We start from the raw sequence: 15264 nt of genomic DNA, 5'->3' as shown, positions 1-15264 counted from the left end.
GTCAGTAATTCCATTAGATTCCAGTCTGCAACCAGCATCTTTTAGGCAGCTATTTTTTAGACGATAACTGGTAAATGAGAACAAATACAATGTTAAATATCTCTGTATCTTTTTTTATATGCAGTAGTGTCAGTGGCGTAACTAGGGTATTTGGAGACCAGGGCAAGTTGAAAAAAACCTCATGTAGAACTTATGGGTGTGGTCACATGGTGCAAGGGACGTGGCCACTGGAAAATGGGGGCATGTCAACAGTACACCACCGTTTCTCACCACTTTGGGAACATTCCTTTCCATTCCATATGCACCTTAATGCCCCCAGTAGTAGTGCCCCTCTTGCAATGCCCACTGTAGTAGTGCCCCTTATTCAATGTCCCCAGTAGCAGTGCCCCTTATGTAGTTCCCCCAAGAGTGCACCCTTATACAGTGCCCCCAGTAATGCACCCTTATACAGTGCCCCCAGTAATGCACCCTTATACAGTGCCCCCTGTAGTGCCCCTTATACAGTGCTGCTAGTAGTGGTCCCCGTATGCAGTGTCCCCACTAGTGCGCCTTATGCAGTGCCCCCAGTATTGGTCCTTCCTATGCAGTGCCCCCAGTAGTGGTCCCAAATATGCAGTGCTCCCAGTAGTGCGCCTTATACAGTGCTCGCAGTAGTGGTAGCCTCTATGCAGTTCCCCCAGTAGTAGTCGCCCCTATGCAGTGTCCCCAGTAGTGGTCCCCCCTATGCAGTGCCCCTTATGTAGTGCCCCCAGTAGTAGTCTTCCCTATTCAGTGCCCCAGTAGTAGTCCCCCCTATGCAGTGCCCCCAGTAGTGCCCCTTATATAGTGCCCCCAGTAGTAGCCCCTCCTATGCAGTCCCCCGAGTAGTGCCTCTTATATTGTGCCCCCAGTAGTGGTCCCCCCTATGCAGTGCCCCCAGTAGTGGTCCCCCCTATTCAGTGCCCCTTATATACTGCCCCAAGTAATAGTACCCCCTGTGCAGTGCCCCAGTAATGCCCCTTATATTGTGCCCCCCAGTAGAAGTCCCCCCTGTGCAGTGCCCCCAGTAGTGGTTCCCCCAGTAGTAGTCCCTCCTATGCAGTGCCCCCAGTAGTAGTCCCCCCTTTGCAGTGCTCCAGTAGTAGTCCTCCCTGTGCAATGCCCCCAGTAGTAGTCCCACCTATGCAGTGCCCCCAGTAGTGCCCCCCCCCATGCAGTGCCAGTGCCCCTTAGATATATAGGACACACACAAAAAAACCCCACACACAACACCAGAGCTAGCCAAATCCCGGTCGCCAGGTCGGTCGTCCCCTAACCCCTCCCACCGCAGGGAGGCTCCATTTTACCAGCGGGTGCCCGACTCTCCACAGCGGCAGCCAGAGCTCACTCCTGAGCTCCGGCGTCCGGCTCCCCCCACGGGCACTATGGGAGAGACATCATGACGTCTCTTCCATAGCTCCGAAGAGCGTCGGACGGCAGCGGACGCAGGATCAGGGCTTAAGGTACGTATTCTGGTTTTTTTTTGTGTGTTCGTGTGGCACTATTACAGGGGGCTTACTACTAAGAGCACTTTTACAAGGTGCTTACTACTGGGGGCACTTTTACAAGGGGCTTACTACTGGGGGCACTATTACAGGGGGCTTACTACTGGGGGCACTATTACAGGGGATTTACTATTACAAGGGGCTTACTACTGGGGGCACTTTTACAAGGGGCTTACTACTGGGGGCACTATTACAGCGGGCTTACTACTGGGGGCACTATTACAGGGGGCTTACTACTGGGGGCACTTTTACAAGGGGCTTACTACTGGGGGCACTAAAACAGGGGACTTACTGATGGAGGCACTTTTACAAGGGGCTTACTACTGGGGGCACATTTACAGGGGGCTTACTACTGGGGGCACTCTTACAGGGGGTTTCCTACTGGGGGCACATTTACAAGGGGCTTACTACTGGGGGCACTATTACAGGGGGCTTACTACTGGGGGCACATTTGCAAGGGGCTTACTACTGGGGGCACATTTACAGGGGGCTTACTACTGGGGGCACTATGACAGGGGGTTTACTACTGGGGGCACATTTACAGGGGGCTTACTACTGGGGGCACTCTTACAGGGGGTTTCCTACTGGGGGCACATTTACAAGGGGCTTACTGCTGGGGGCACTATTACAGGGGGCTTACTACTGGGGGCACATTTACAAGGGGCTTACTACTGGGGGCACTATTACAGAGGGCTTACTGCTGGAGGCACTTTTACAAGGGGCTTACTACTGGGGGCACTCTTACAGGGGGGCTTACTGCTGGGGGCACTTTTTCAAGGGGCTTACTACTGGGGGCACTATTACAGGGGGCTTACTACTGGGGGCACTATTACAGGGGGCTTAACCCTCCCCCTATCCCCAGTACTTTTGACAGGTGTCGGGATTTCGGCACCAGCATTGTTAGAACTGGCATCCCGACTGAGGAGACATGAAAAATGTGCACTGTTAGGTTGGTAAACACCTTTATAAGGAAATGTCTAATTTTTAGGTTTAGTGGTCTTTTAGTTACTATATGTTTGCAGTTAAGTGACTGAGGTTGAATCTTATGTTTTGTTTGTTTTAGTTAAACATTTTTATTAATCAAGTCTCCTATTTGTATTCACTTTTCCAGCCCGCCAATGCAGGCCAGTCTGTATCACCTCTTCTGGAAAAGGCTTCTGCCTTTTTGGCACCTGTAATTACAGTAGCACCATCTCTACCAGAACCTCTTTACTTCATGGCTCAAGTCATATATTTAGCAGGTATGTCTCTTTAAGCTGCCCGTACACAGTTCTGGCCAAGTGACCAAATCCCCTGCGGCTCAGTTACTGGGGTCAGCTAACGGTCACATACACTTTCATTATCAAACTATGTTGTGAGCCAGACTTGATTGACATGTGATGCTATTTGTTTTGTACCCACACACCCAGTGATTAGTTCCTACTTTTCTGTCCAAAACACTGTACGCATTAGTTGCCTTATATAAAATGCTGTTTGTATTCTATACCCTTCTAAATGTTGTTTATAGTCCATACAGATATTAGCAAGTAATCCTAAAGCCGGGTACACACTAGACAATATGTCACATATCGTCCACATCAGCCAGTGTGTACCTGCTAGGTTGCTGATGATGCGTGCTCCCGCCTGTCGTCAGCGACATCGCCGTCGGACCTGCATGCAGGACGGATGGGCGATATCATCAGTGGGGGCCATGCTCCCGAATGCAGCATGGTTCCTGCCGTCACTTCGTCGCTGCCGGCATCGGCAAGTGTGTACTTTGCAGCATTTTCTCCGCACCTGCCTAAAACTTTTGTACAGTATTGTGTGTGTGTGTGTGTGTGTGTATATACACATATATATATATATATATATATATATATATATATATATATAAATATACATAGTAAATTATATTGTGCGCACCAAAACCCCTTGTTGGTGTATTTTACAGGAAATTTGGATGGAGCACAGGGGACCTTACAGCGGTGTATACAACTGAACCCTGAGTGGGCTGATGCTCACCTTCTCATGGCGCAGATACATCTGTCACTAGGGCAGTATACTGAGTGCGTGCAGTCCCTGGAGACGGGAGTCAGCCACAATTTTAAGGTACATATGTGTGTAAAGAATTGTATACTATGGCAATATTAGACATAGGGCCTGATTCACTACAGATCACTATTACGATCGCAGCTGCGATTACACACAGAGGTCTGCTGCGAAAATATGCTAATGAATGCAATTGCAGAGACGTCGTACAACCAGCATAGAGATGCCCACTACCGCTATCTCACATCGCAATATCTTGCAGTCCTGCGTATACATCGGGAACATTGAGTAACATCATCCCCTAACGCACATTTACAGCAGGTCTGACCTGCCGCAGAAACTGCAAGTCTTGTTGCACACAGTGAGTACACAAGCTGCGTATGTCGTCTCAGTGACTAATTTATGCACGCCAATGCAACAGAGTTCAAACAGACAGGCACGCCTGCTTTTCTCTGACCTCTCCCACATCACCACCCCCAAACGCGGAGTTCCGTCATTCACTTTGGAATGGCAAATTTGCAATTTGCAGAATGGCAAAAGCTCGCTTGATCTTGATTTTCAGTATGAATTCAGACCATGAAAGCGGGGATTCACGATCCTTCTGACTTTTTGGGTTTTAAGCAGGAGGTGTCAGAAAAGTTACTCCTGCTTGAGTGATCGCAATCCTAACTCGCGCACGCACACTGAGCTGCATGCGCAGTGCACCATCAATCGATCTGCATACGCTGTTGTAATTGCGATCCGTGCTAAATCATGCCCATAGTACACTGTAACCTATTCATATTATAGAATGCATTATATCAGAGCCATAACTAGACTTTTTGGTGCCCTGTGCCAGAAAGAGCATTGGCGCCCCCATTTTTTAAATAGGGACATAAGATATTGCTCCTGAAAAAGGGCCGTGGCCTCATGGGAAAGGGCCAGGGAAGATGTAGGGGAAGCCAGGAGATGCTGGGGATAAAAGAAGAGGAAGCTACAAGTGAGAATGATAATAAACAGGAAAATTCACAGGCCCAAACAGCGCCCCCTGCCCTGCGGTGCCCTGTGCCATGGCACAGGTCGCACAACCCTAGTTTTGGCCCTGTATTATATACACAAATGCTGTACTTGGTTTTGCTCCATTATTTTGTACTTAATGGTAAGAATATTACTGTGGTTATCAGTTATCCTGGTCTATACATTAATATACTAAATGAATGTTGAGAAATACTGTATATAGGTATTTAGTTTTTTTTGGGAAGGTGCTGAAGTAAAGAGAATTTATAAGGATATTACATTGTATGCATTGGTAAATTCCTGTGATTATGGCAGCAGGGCTGAGGTGCTATGGTTAGAGCAGACTGGAGAGGACTTTGTTATACAGTAGAGCTGTGTGGTGGAGAGAGCACATTGAACAGTAGCTATGCAATGGTATCTTCATACACGCATTATACAATGACCTGCAGGCTCTGAAGAAGGCTATTAGAGCATAATGATGTTATTAGCAAATATTACCAGAGAAAATGATAATGAGAGACAATGCTATGTTACAGATGGTTTGTGTATTAAGCTAGGTACACACTGGAGCGATTAGCGATCAACCGTCTTTACTGACGATTTCTCTTGAGCCCAGAATAAGCTATATTGAGCATGCACACACTTCAATCTTGTGAATGACTGATTGATATATTGTATCGTTTGGTCACTAGCAATTTATCGTTCCTCCTGTACACACAAGAACAACCGTCATTAGGATAAAGGCATGAAGTTGACGTTAAATCGGTCCAACATATCATTTGCCATCCGGTTTGCCATACACACTGCAAGATAGGCACAAATTTGCTAGCGATATTGCCAGGTTTGATGTTCAGCACATCAAACCTGGCGACTGCAGGAGCACCCAATCATGCGTTCATACTGAGCGATGTAGGCGATATGTCGTTGCAAAACGGCAAATCGTCCCAATATCGCTCCAGTGTGTACCTAACTTAAGAGCTGATGGAAGACTGATTATGCTGGAGATGTGCGAGAGCAGTAGGGGGCATATTAGAGAAGTTTGGGGATGATAGTAGTGGGTGCTATGTTATACATGTAAATATATAGAAGAGAATATATAAAATAAAACTATAGAAGAGGATATCATATTGGTGACGATGATGATGGATATGGTGCTATGTTACATATGTTTGGACGAGGTATGTCATGTTATAGAGATACAGGAATTATAGAAGAGAATATCATATTAGAGATGTTTGGTGACGATGATGATGGATATGGCGCTATGTTACATATGTTTGGGGACCACAGATGGGTGTTATGTTAGAGAGGTATATGATTGATAGAGAAGGGATCATGTTAGACCTGTATGTGATTTATAGGGAAGGGAGTCATGGTCCATAGACTGTAGGCCCAGGAACTCTTGGCTCATGTTTATAATATTCTATGGGTTATGAGCCCACAGTCAGTACTCTTTTGCCTTATTGTTTATAATGTAACTTTCCATCCCTTCATCGTAATAGTAAATAACTGTATAGATATTATTTGATGTTTGCTTTTTTTTTTGCTCAGGTGCGAGAACATCCACTTTATCATTTGATTAAAGCAAGAGTTCTGAAAAATACAGGGGACCTAGCAGAAGCCACACAGATGCTGAGGATGTGTATGAGTCTCCCTGAAATGAAGAGAGGAGCAGCCATGAGAGGCAAAGCCGACACTCTGAGCATCAGTGACCGAGTCTCCGTATACCTGGAACTTGCAGAACTTCTCCGTCTAAATAAGGAGCAGGTAAAAGCACTACTTTTGTGCAAATGCAGTGCATGGATTTACTGGCCACAATTGCAGCATCTCAAAGGAGAATTCAGGCAGACCGAGGACAGTCCCTGCTTGGGATAGATTAGATGCTTCAATGCTTTGACTTTATTCCCGCCTTAAAAAATAATCTGGAAAAAAAAATGTCAAATACTATGCGTATTGCCGCAGCTGGCCTGGGCCCTTCCAACAGGCCCGGGTATTTACTACCCACTCGCCTCCCCCTGTCTGTTCCCCTGCTAGAGATAAAGGGAGCAGAGGAAGCATTTAGGAGGAAGTTCCCTGCTTTTGTGATGGCACAGAGCCTTTTTATCCCGACAAGGGAACTTTATTTTTCCACAACCACTCTACATTTACAGGAAATCACACCTGTGGGTGCACTTCAACTCATGTAATAAAAACATTCCATTATATAAAAGGGACATATAGTAAAACCATGTTGCGTCCCTCTCATTATTAAACTAAGATGTAAATGGATCTAGAAACAGCAGTATTGAAGTAGATTATGGTTTAAATGAATACAGGTTATGGTCTTAACTGGTAATAGACTGGACTTTAAACAGCATCAACATAATAAAACCATTATAGCAGGCTTAGGCAACCTGTGGCTCTCCAGTGGGGTCTAAGAACTGGCAGGGCATGCTGAGACTAGTGGTTCCACAGCAGCCGGGTAGCCACAGGTTGTTTACCTCTATTCTGAAAGTCATTTTTTAGACCAATCATATCGTTGATAACTGAAAAGTAATTCACATAGCAAGACAGCAAATAGGATGCAATGTTCTTTATTATAGAACATAAACTTCTTTAGTCTGACCATATTAATCAAACATTTGCTATTTTAGCACGAAGCTACAAAGTTAATACAAGACGCCATCTATACATTCCGTGGTACTCCGGAAGAGATTCGGATTATTGTGGCTAATGCAGATATGTCTCTCAGTAAAGGCGATGTCGAAATGGCACTAAGCATGCTGAGGGATGTGACGCCAAACCAGCCATATTACACTGAGGTAAAGAAAAAGATGGCCGACATCTATCTCAGATATCGAAAGGATAAGAAATTATACATTGCTTGTTATAGGTAAGTTTCTAGTAACAATGACTTTACTAACCCTTAACAAATGTATTAAGCACTTTATTGTGGGTGAGACACCTTCGTTCCACAATGCAGATGTCTTCTGTTTGCTGGAGTGTATGACTTTGCTGCCACTCGACAAAAATACATTTCCTTATTGTAAAACTATTAAAGTGCACCTGTTACCATCATGGCCTCAGAATCACTGGGCGGGCCTAGGTACTGGGAGATCATGGAATGCTGGGAAGTGTACATCACTATGTAATGCAATGTGGGCATTGTTATTCCTTCTCTGCACTCCTGGGAACCTATTGTGGTTTGGGTCATTTGTACCCACTACATTGCTCTTGGTGCTACTGGGTAACACAAGATAATAAATGTTACTTTCAGTTTCAATAATAATTTCTCCAGGATTGACTCTTGTGTGGCCTGTAACTTCAATGAGTTCAGCTCTTGTTAGCCATTATGGCTGATTGGCTGTCTATGACAAACTTGGTCTGGCATTGCACAATGTATGGCCTTTCTCAGTGTTTTTCTTGTATGAAAAAAGATACCAGTACTCAGAGGTGCAGGTACGCAACTAAAGTTGTATACCCCTAAAATATAACTTTTAATATTAATTCTAAAAGATTGGGTCACATACAGTATTTCCATATATCACCCAATTAACACGCGTTTCACAATATGTATAGGCATATAAAACACAACAGAAATAATTTTAAAGATGTTGTTTAGCAGAAAGCAATATAAAACGTAATCCGCGCTGTCTCTATATTAATTCAAGGGAACCAATCTAATATTGTAAGAATGGATGGAAGGTACGTGAGTTCACAATAAAAAAGATTTATTTACCACTATGAATAACACATATAATTATATATACTATAACATGAATTTATATAACAATAAAAACACTGACAAAAAATAATAAAATGTTGAATCAAACTGTTACACTATTATACAGTACCAGTCAAAAGTTTGGACACACCTTCTCAATCAATGGTTATTGTTTATTTAAATTATTTTCAACATGGTAGATTAATACTGAAGACATCAAAACTATGAAAGAATATATAGGGAATTATGGTGTAAACAATACTATATTTTAATATATTAAAATATATTATATTATATAATCTAATATATTTTAGATTCCTCAAAGTAGCCCCCTTTTGCTTTGATGATAGCTTTGCACACTCTTGGCATTCTCTCAATCAGCTTCATGAGGTAGTCTCCTGGAATGGTTCTGAATTAACAGGTGTGCCTTGTTAAGAGTCAATCTGTGGAATTACTTGCCTTCTTAATGTGTTTGAGACCATCAGTTGTGTTGTGCAGAGGTATTGTTAGTACACAGTGGACACCACTATTTGACTACTGTTGTAATCCATATTATGGCACCAACCACTCAACTCAGTAAAGAGAAACGACAGTCCATCATTACTTTAAGACATGAAGGTCAGTCGATACGGAAAATTTCAAGAACTTTGAATGTATCCTCAAGTGCAGTTGCAAAAACCATCAAACGCTATGATGAAACTGGCTCTCATGAGGACCGCCCCAGGAAAGGAAGACCAATAGTTACCTCTGCTGCAGAGGATAAGTTCATTACAGTTACCAGCCTCAGAAACCGCTACTTAACAGCACCTCAGATTAGAGACCACATAAAGTCTTCACAGAGTTCAAGTAGCAGACAAATCTCAACATCAACTGTTCAGAGGAGACTGCGTGAATCAGGCCTTCATGGTCGTATTGCTGCGAAGAAACCACTACTGAGGATGAACAACAAGAAGAAGAGAATTGTTTGGGCCAAGAAACACAAGGAATGGACATTAGACCAGTGGAAATCTGTACTTTGGTCTGATGAGTCCAAATTGAGAATTTTGGTTCCAATCGCCATGTCTTTGTGAGACGCAGAGAAGGTGAGCGGATGGTTTCTGCATGTGTGGTTCCCACTGTGATGCATGGAGGAGGAGGTGTGATGGTGTGGGGGTGCTTTGCTAGTGACACTGTTGGTGATTTATTCAAAATTCAAGGCACACTTAACCAGCATATCTACCACAGCATTCTGCAGCGCCAATGCCATCCCATCTGGTTTGCGCTTACTGGGACCATCATTTATTTTTCAACAAGACAATGCCCCAAACACACCGCCAAGCTATGTAAGGACTACTTGACCAACTAAAGTTTATCCTGCGGCTCCAACCATTGAGTTCAATGGAGGAGCCGTTCATTGGCTGAGAGGCGGGGCCTGACCTCTCTCAGCCAATGAACGCACAGACACGGAGCTTCAAAGGAGGAAGCCGCGTCTGTGAGCTTCATTCGGGAAGGAATAATCATTGTGGTTAGAATGATTATTCCTTAATGCGATGGTCGGGTTTCTCGTTTTCTTATTTTAACCCATGGATGGAGTATGTGTGAGTGTGTATGTATGTATGCATTAAATTTATGCTGTGTAAGGTGTGTGTGTTCCTTGCAACATTTCTTTACCGGTGAACTACAGGTCCCAGTGGGCCCTTAATGCCCCGCATGCTGGTACTTGTGGTTCTCCAAGTACCAGCATGCGGGGGAGGCTTGCTGGGACCTGCAGTTCTACTGGAAAGACAATGTTTTATTACTTCTATTTTCTCCTTCATCCACTAGGGGACACTGGAGTTCAAGACAGTGGGGTATAGACGGTGGTAGAGCAGAGCCTGGCACTTTAAATAATCTAGAAGTGTGACTGGCTCCTCCCCCTCTATGCCCCATCAGCCCCAGTTTTTAGAATGTGCCCGAGAGAGCCGGTCGCACATCAGGCTGTCTCCAGCCTTTCTCATTTAATTATATTTAAGCTTTTATTACAAGCACTGAGGACAGGCAGGCTGCTTACTGTGGCAGTCTGCCTGCTACGTGGGAGCCGCCGGGAAGGGCACCACACGGCTACTGCAGCCTGTGTCCGGTGACCCTAAGGAGGGGGCACACATAATGGAGTCATCCGACCCTGCGAGGACCCGACACTGCTCACACCGGCATGTGTCCGGGTTCCACGCCGCCCCCTCAGCCCAGCATCCCGGCCGCAGCAGTCCGTAAGTATGACCACTGCTCCTGATTAGCAGGAGCAGTGGAAGTTAGCTGGGCTCAGTGACATGCCGCTAGCGGTCACTGTTAATGCCCGCCATTTCAGCGGTGCCATTTGTTACTGAGCTCTGTGGCTCAGTGTTGAGGCGGGCTCTCCCCCCTGCAAGGCAGTGCAGCGCCGACAGTCCGCAGTCCGGGTCCTCCTCCCCAGATGGGGAACAGGAGGTGTAGCCGCGGTAGGCGCGCTAAACGCCCGCCATTAGCGGAGCAGGAAGCTAATAATTGAGCCGCGCCGGGGTTTGTAATGTAGAAGCTCCGGCGACGGCTTTGATGGGGGCACTTGGAGCCGCTTAGCGGCTGTCTGTAATACACCGCGCCAGTGCTCACAAATAACAACGGCGCCGAGTTGATCTCCCGCGCGCCCGTTAGACGCCGCTACTGTGGGCTTGTCTGTACCTGCAATGTCTCTCCTCTTGTTACAGGAGGAGACGCTGCACCGCTGAGAAGTGGTGCGATGATAGTGGGAGAGTCTCCGTTGCACCGCGCACCCTCTTGCCTGTATTAGTACAGCCTATGTGCCCCAAGCAGCAAGTGCTAAGAATGCGCGGAGGACCGCCATTCTCCATAACAGGAGCGCTGCGTCTTCCCTTTTCAGAAGGCGAGCTAGTGTATGCAGCTGAGGCACAGTCAAGCTACAACAGACCTGCTGGACATAGAGCAGCGTGGTTCTGCTATCATTGCGCTATAACATGGCTGCCTTTCAGCGCTGACGTTGTGGGCTCGGATCCCACCGCGGCCCTTGCTGTGTGGAGTTTGTGTGTACTCTCTGTGCTTGCAGCACTGCCTTAGCTATTAGCAGCTCTCATCTAAACTCAGGAGGAGACGCTTCATCCCGCAGCTCCTGGCGGGGCTGAGCAGGCTTCTCTTTTGGCTAGTCTGTAGCATAGGGCTAATAGCCTTAACGTTATACCAAATGCAGCTCCCCAATGTAGCGCTGTATGACCGACACACGCCCTGCCATAGCAGCTTACGGCCACACCACCCTGAACACGCCCGATCTTGTCTGATCTCGGAAGCTAAGCAGGGTCAGGCCTGGTTAGTACTTGGATAGAGACCGCCTGGGAATACCGGGAGCTGTAGGCCTAGAACAACATCAGTGCTCCCATGAATCCTCTCCGGCCTAGCAGGAGAGATGTTTAGTTAATGAGGGGTTTTGCATCAGGAGCCTTGAATGCTCCCCCGTTTTCCTGGCACAAACCGGATTTACAACTACTCCGCTTTATGCAGTTCTATTAACGGGGCTAGCAGTGCTGACTGGAGTGTAACACTCTGCACACTCAGAGCGGTATTCCAGCGCCCCCTGCTTCCCTTCTAAGGACAGTAATTATAGAACATACATTTCATATCTCTTAATTATTGCTCATGTTCTTTTTTAGAAAATGTTACTGTCATCTCCTGCACGCAGGTAGTATAGTTTAGTGCACTACCTGCAGCAGGGAGTGCTTTAGCATGGGTCTCCTATGCCCTCCCCCTCCCACGCTGGGAGTGCTTCAGCGCAAACGGTAGGGATGCCTGTCACTGGGTGACAGGAGTATAGTGATGGCTGGTTTGCTAGCAGAATGGGAACTAGCCCAATCCCCTTTTAATGTTGAACTATAACACCGCGTTATGAGGTTCTGAGAGGGGCCAGTTATTCAGTTGGTGCACATCCCGGCTAGTAGCGCTGTGCTGACGAGACACAGTCCCGCCAATTGCAGCGCCTGCTATTACCCCCTGTCAGACTTCCCCTTGGAACTGCCTCACCGCATCTATCACAAAGGGTGCCTTGCTTCATCTAAAGTCTGAGCTACCTCATGGTATACTAACTACCTTGCCTAAATGTATAGTATTAGCCGCTGTTCTGGCGCCGCGTTAGCACTTATGGTTATAGCATACCCTTCACTCAGGGTTAGCTCTTTTTTGCGTCCCTTCCCCAGGCTTATGCCTCACATTGGCTCGCCTTTGAGAGGGGCAGTACTCTTCCCATGTATATATGTGGAAACCCATATACTACATTTAAGGCTGATCTTAAAACCTTTTTCACCAGCTTTCTCTGCTTACCTTAGAGGGTATTGCATCTATATAGATTTATATCTTCTGTGCTCCATTCGGTGGCACATACAAGAAGAAGTTAGTGATGCACGGCTAGTGCGGTGGCATTACTGCCTCACAGCATTGAGGTCGTCTTTTTGATTCCCACTTCAAAAACGGGTTCATCTGGAGATAAAATGGCCCACCTGATAAGGCGAGTACACCAGTAACAGAAGGGTCCCAGGATCGAAAAACCAGTCTGGGACAGCACGCTGCTAAAATATCCTGCCCCTACGCAGTAGCAGAATGACGGCCACACGCGGCACATGAGCAGCCTCTCTGAGTGGAGGCAAGCCGCGTGCGTGTATGTATATGTATGTGTATGTATATATGTATATGTGTATATATATATATATATATATATATATATATGTGTGTGTATAATATATGATTGTATGAGGTACGCGTATCCATATGTAGATATCGCTTCTTAACCTTACCATAAGAGCAGAGGTAAGATCTGTTCTTATCTGTTTTGTCTGATACCTAGCATATTGATAGAAGGAGGCTGCGATTGGAGGCTGACTCTCCTGATGCGGTTGTTGGTACAATAACTCCGCTTTACACACTCTCTCCCTGGGGTTTGAGTTGTGTGTGTGTGTGTGTGTGTGTGTACATATTCATATATATATATATATATATATATTTATATATAAAATATATATTTATGTATGTGTGTAGGTATGCCTATAATTCCACAATCATTAGGTTTACCTATAATTACACGCATGCGAATGCCGCCTGGGCTTCCCAGAAGCTGTAGGCTAGATCCATACATATTATATGGTGCTCTATAAACTAGTCATGTGATGCGGCTTACATAGTGATAGTCTTAGGCATTGCTTCCAGTATGGACCCTATACATGTCCTGGGGCCTTCGTGTATGTCCACACATGTATATAAAGATACGTACTTACACCCTCCTGGGGTTATAGTTCGGTTCCCGTTAGTCTATATCTACAGCGCCCCGTTCGGAGGACCCATTATTATTTACAATGATGCACTTGGTAGAAGACTTATTAGACACCCATTCCTTGTATGAATACTTGGGATGACAAATGCGTTCCTTGTATGAATACTTGGGATGACAAACGCGTTCTATGTCTAAGTACAGGTACCCTTAAGTACAGGTACACTTCTCAATATCAATTCTGGTACTCCATATTATTGTCACATATCTCAATAAAATTAGACTCTAAGGGGCCCTTGTGTACACTTCATATCATGAAGGCCTAGAGCCACCTGCCGATATAAGAGTGTCATGCCTGGGTGGTATTAGATTGGTGGGCTAAATACGCACTTCACCATTATAAATATTTATGTAAGGGTACTTACACTAGCAGATCGTTTTAGGGGTATATGTATAGTCTAAACACGACTATACAGATACACATCTCTTATGGAACAGGCTCAAGTATAGAGTCCTGTTCATCCAGATGGATGTCCGTGCTGTAGAGCATTGGTCTTGGTCCACTGAAGCTACTCTCTCTTCCTAACGTGGCAGGTTGCTGTGTGATGGTAAAGGTCAGTGACATTCTACATAGCGTCCAGAGGGCTTTTGGTCGCTCACAGGTAAGAGCATACCACACTAATGCCTAGGAAGATGCTCCTATTTCATGCAACCTGACATACATAGTGTTATTCACCCTTATGCACCCTAGCTGCTGTCCTAGCAGCCATCCACTCTTTTAATCAGTTGGCTCTACACTTTAGAGTTTTCCTGGTGTGTGGGTGCATCGTTACAACATTGGATTAGTGACACTATCTACTAGAATCTGTTGGGGTTATGGACCGAAGCGCACCTATGGGCTGGTGCACGTCTTTACATAGATGTGTAACAGTCACTATGTTCCACGCAGGGGGCCTGGTTGGGTTTTCTGTTCTATAGCTGTTGATATTTGATCACACTGACATGTACCTGATGGGTACCTTCATGGTTGTCCTAGTGCTCTAGCCTTGCTGACTGGATGCTTCCCTATATTGGTAGCTCTTCCTGGTTGACTGTTGCATTCGTGCTCTTTTACTGGTAGGGTTTGGGCCAGCAGTTGGTACTGACTAGGCACTTCCATCATGCTGGAAGTTGTTTTTCTTTTTAGCGGCAGCGTTTCAGTTGCTGTTTTATCCCTGTTTTCAGAATGGGATGTACTGCTGTCTGACCCTCTGAAGGGTCTTGTGGTCTCAATCCTCTCTATTTCGCCTAGGGCTCATGCCCAGTGGGATCTCCACTCTTTGGAGACTTCTATGGCCTAACCTTTCAGCTGGTTAACAACTTTGTTGTAGTTGGACCTCAAGGATGGTTCAGGGCGACTGTTCGGTCTAGTCTTTTGACTCCCTGCATACTCTGTTAGGAGTCTGTGGACAAGTTTAGCTCTGTATATTGATATTGTTATACTTCTGTGTATACGATTATGTCCAGCTGTGCTGGGATTCTGCTGTCTGCACCTGTTGCAGCTTACTGTTTAGCCTCTAATACGGTTCTCAAGTTTGTTCTCGTTTACGGCCCTTCTATGGATTCTTGTTGGTGCTCTCGGCTACCAACGGTCCGGTTTGGTCTATTTCAGTTGAGATAACTGGTTCTGACGTTTCTCAACTGTCTTTGTTCTCTCGCCAGCCATGCTGTTCCTTTTGACTTAACCTGTACGTTATGGAAGTTTCTATGACTGTTTA

General features: G+C 45.7%; 1 protein-coding gene and 1 pseudogene across 2 annotated transcripts in view; both read left to right on the top strand.

Annotated features, from left to right (window-relative positions):
- TTC21A (tetratricopeptide repeat domain 21A) overlaps positions 1-15264 on the top strand; it is a 99069-nt gene that overhangs the window by 33901 nt on the left and 49904 nt on the right. For both annotated transcript variants that reach the window (XM_088446432.1, XM_088446431.1), the window contains 4 exons: positions 2635-2764; positions 3454-3611; positions 6099-6314; positions 7181-7419. In XM_088446432.1, coding sequence (XP_088302558.1) covers positions 2635-2764; positions 3454-3611; positions 6099-6314; positions 7181-7419 — 743 coding nt within the window. The remainder of the gene's footprint in view (positions 1-2634; positions 2765-3453; positions 3612-6098; positions 6315-7180; positions 7420-15264) is intronic.
- LOC148506674 (5S ribosomal RNA) lies at positions 11493-11610 on the top strand (annotated as a pseudogene).

The sequence above is a fragment of the Taudactylus pleione genome, unplaced genomic scaffold (genome assembly GCF_031769625.1).
Source record: "Taudactylus pleione unplaced genomic scaffold, aTauple2 ptg000398l, whole genome shotgun sequence".
In the NCBI taxonomy this organism is placed as follows: Eukaryota; Metazoa; Chordata; class Amphibia; order Anura; family Myobatrachidae; genus Taudactylus; species Taudactylus pleione.
Note: the sequence above shows the minus strand (reverse complement) of the source record. Positions and strands in the feature narration are given on the sequence as shown.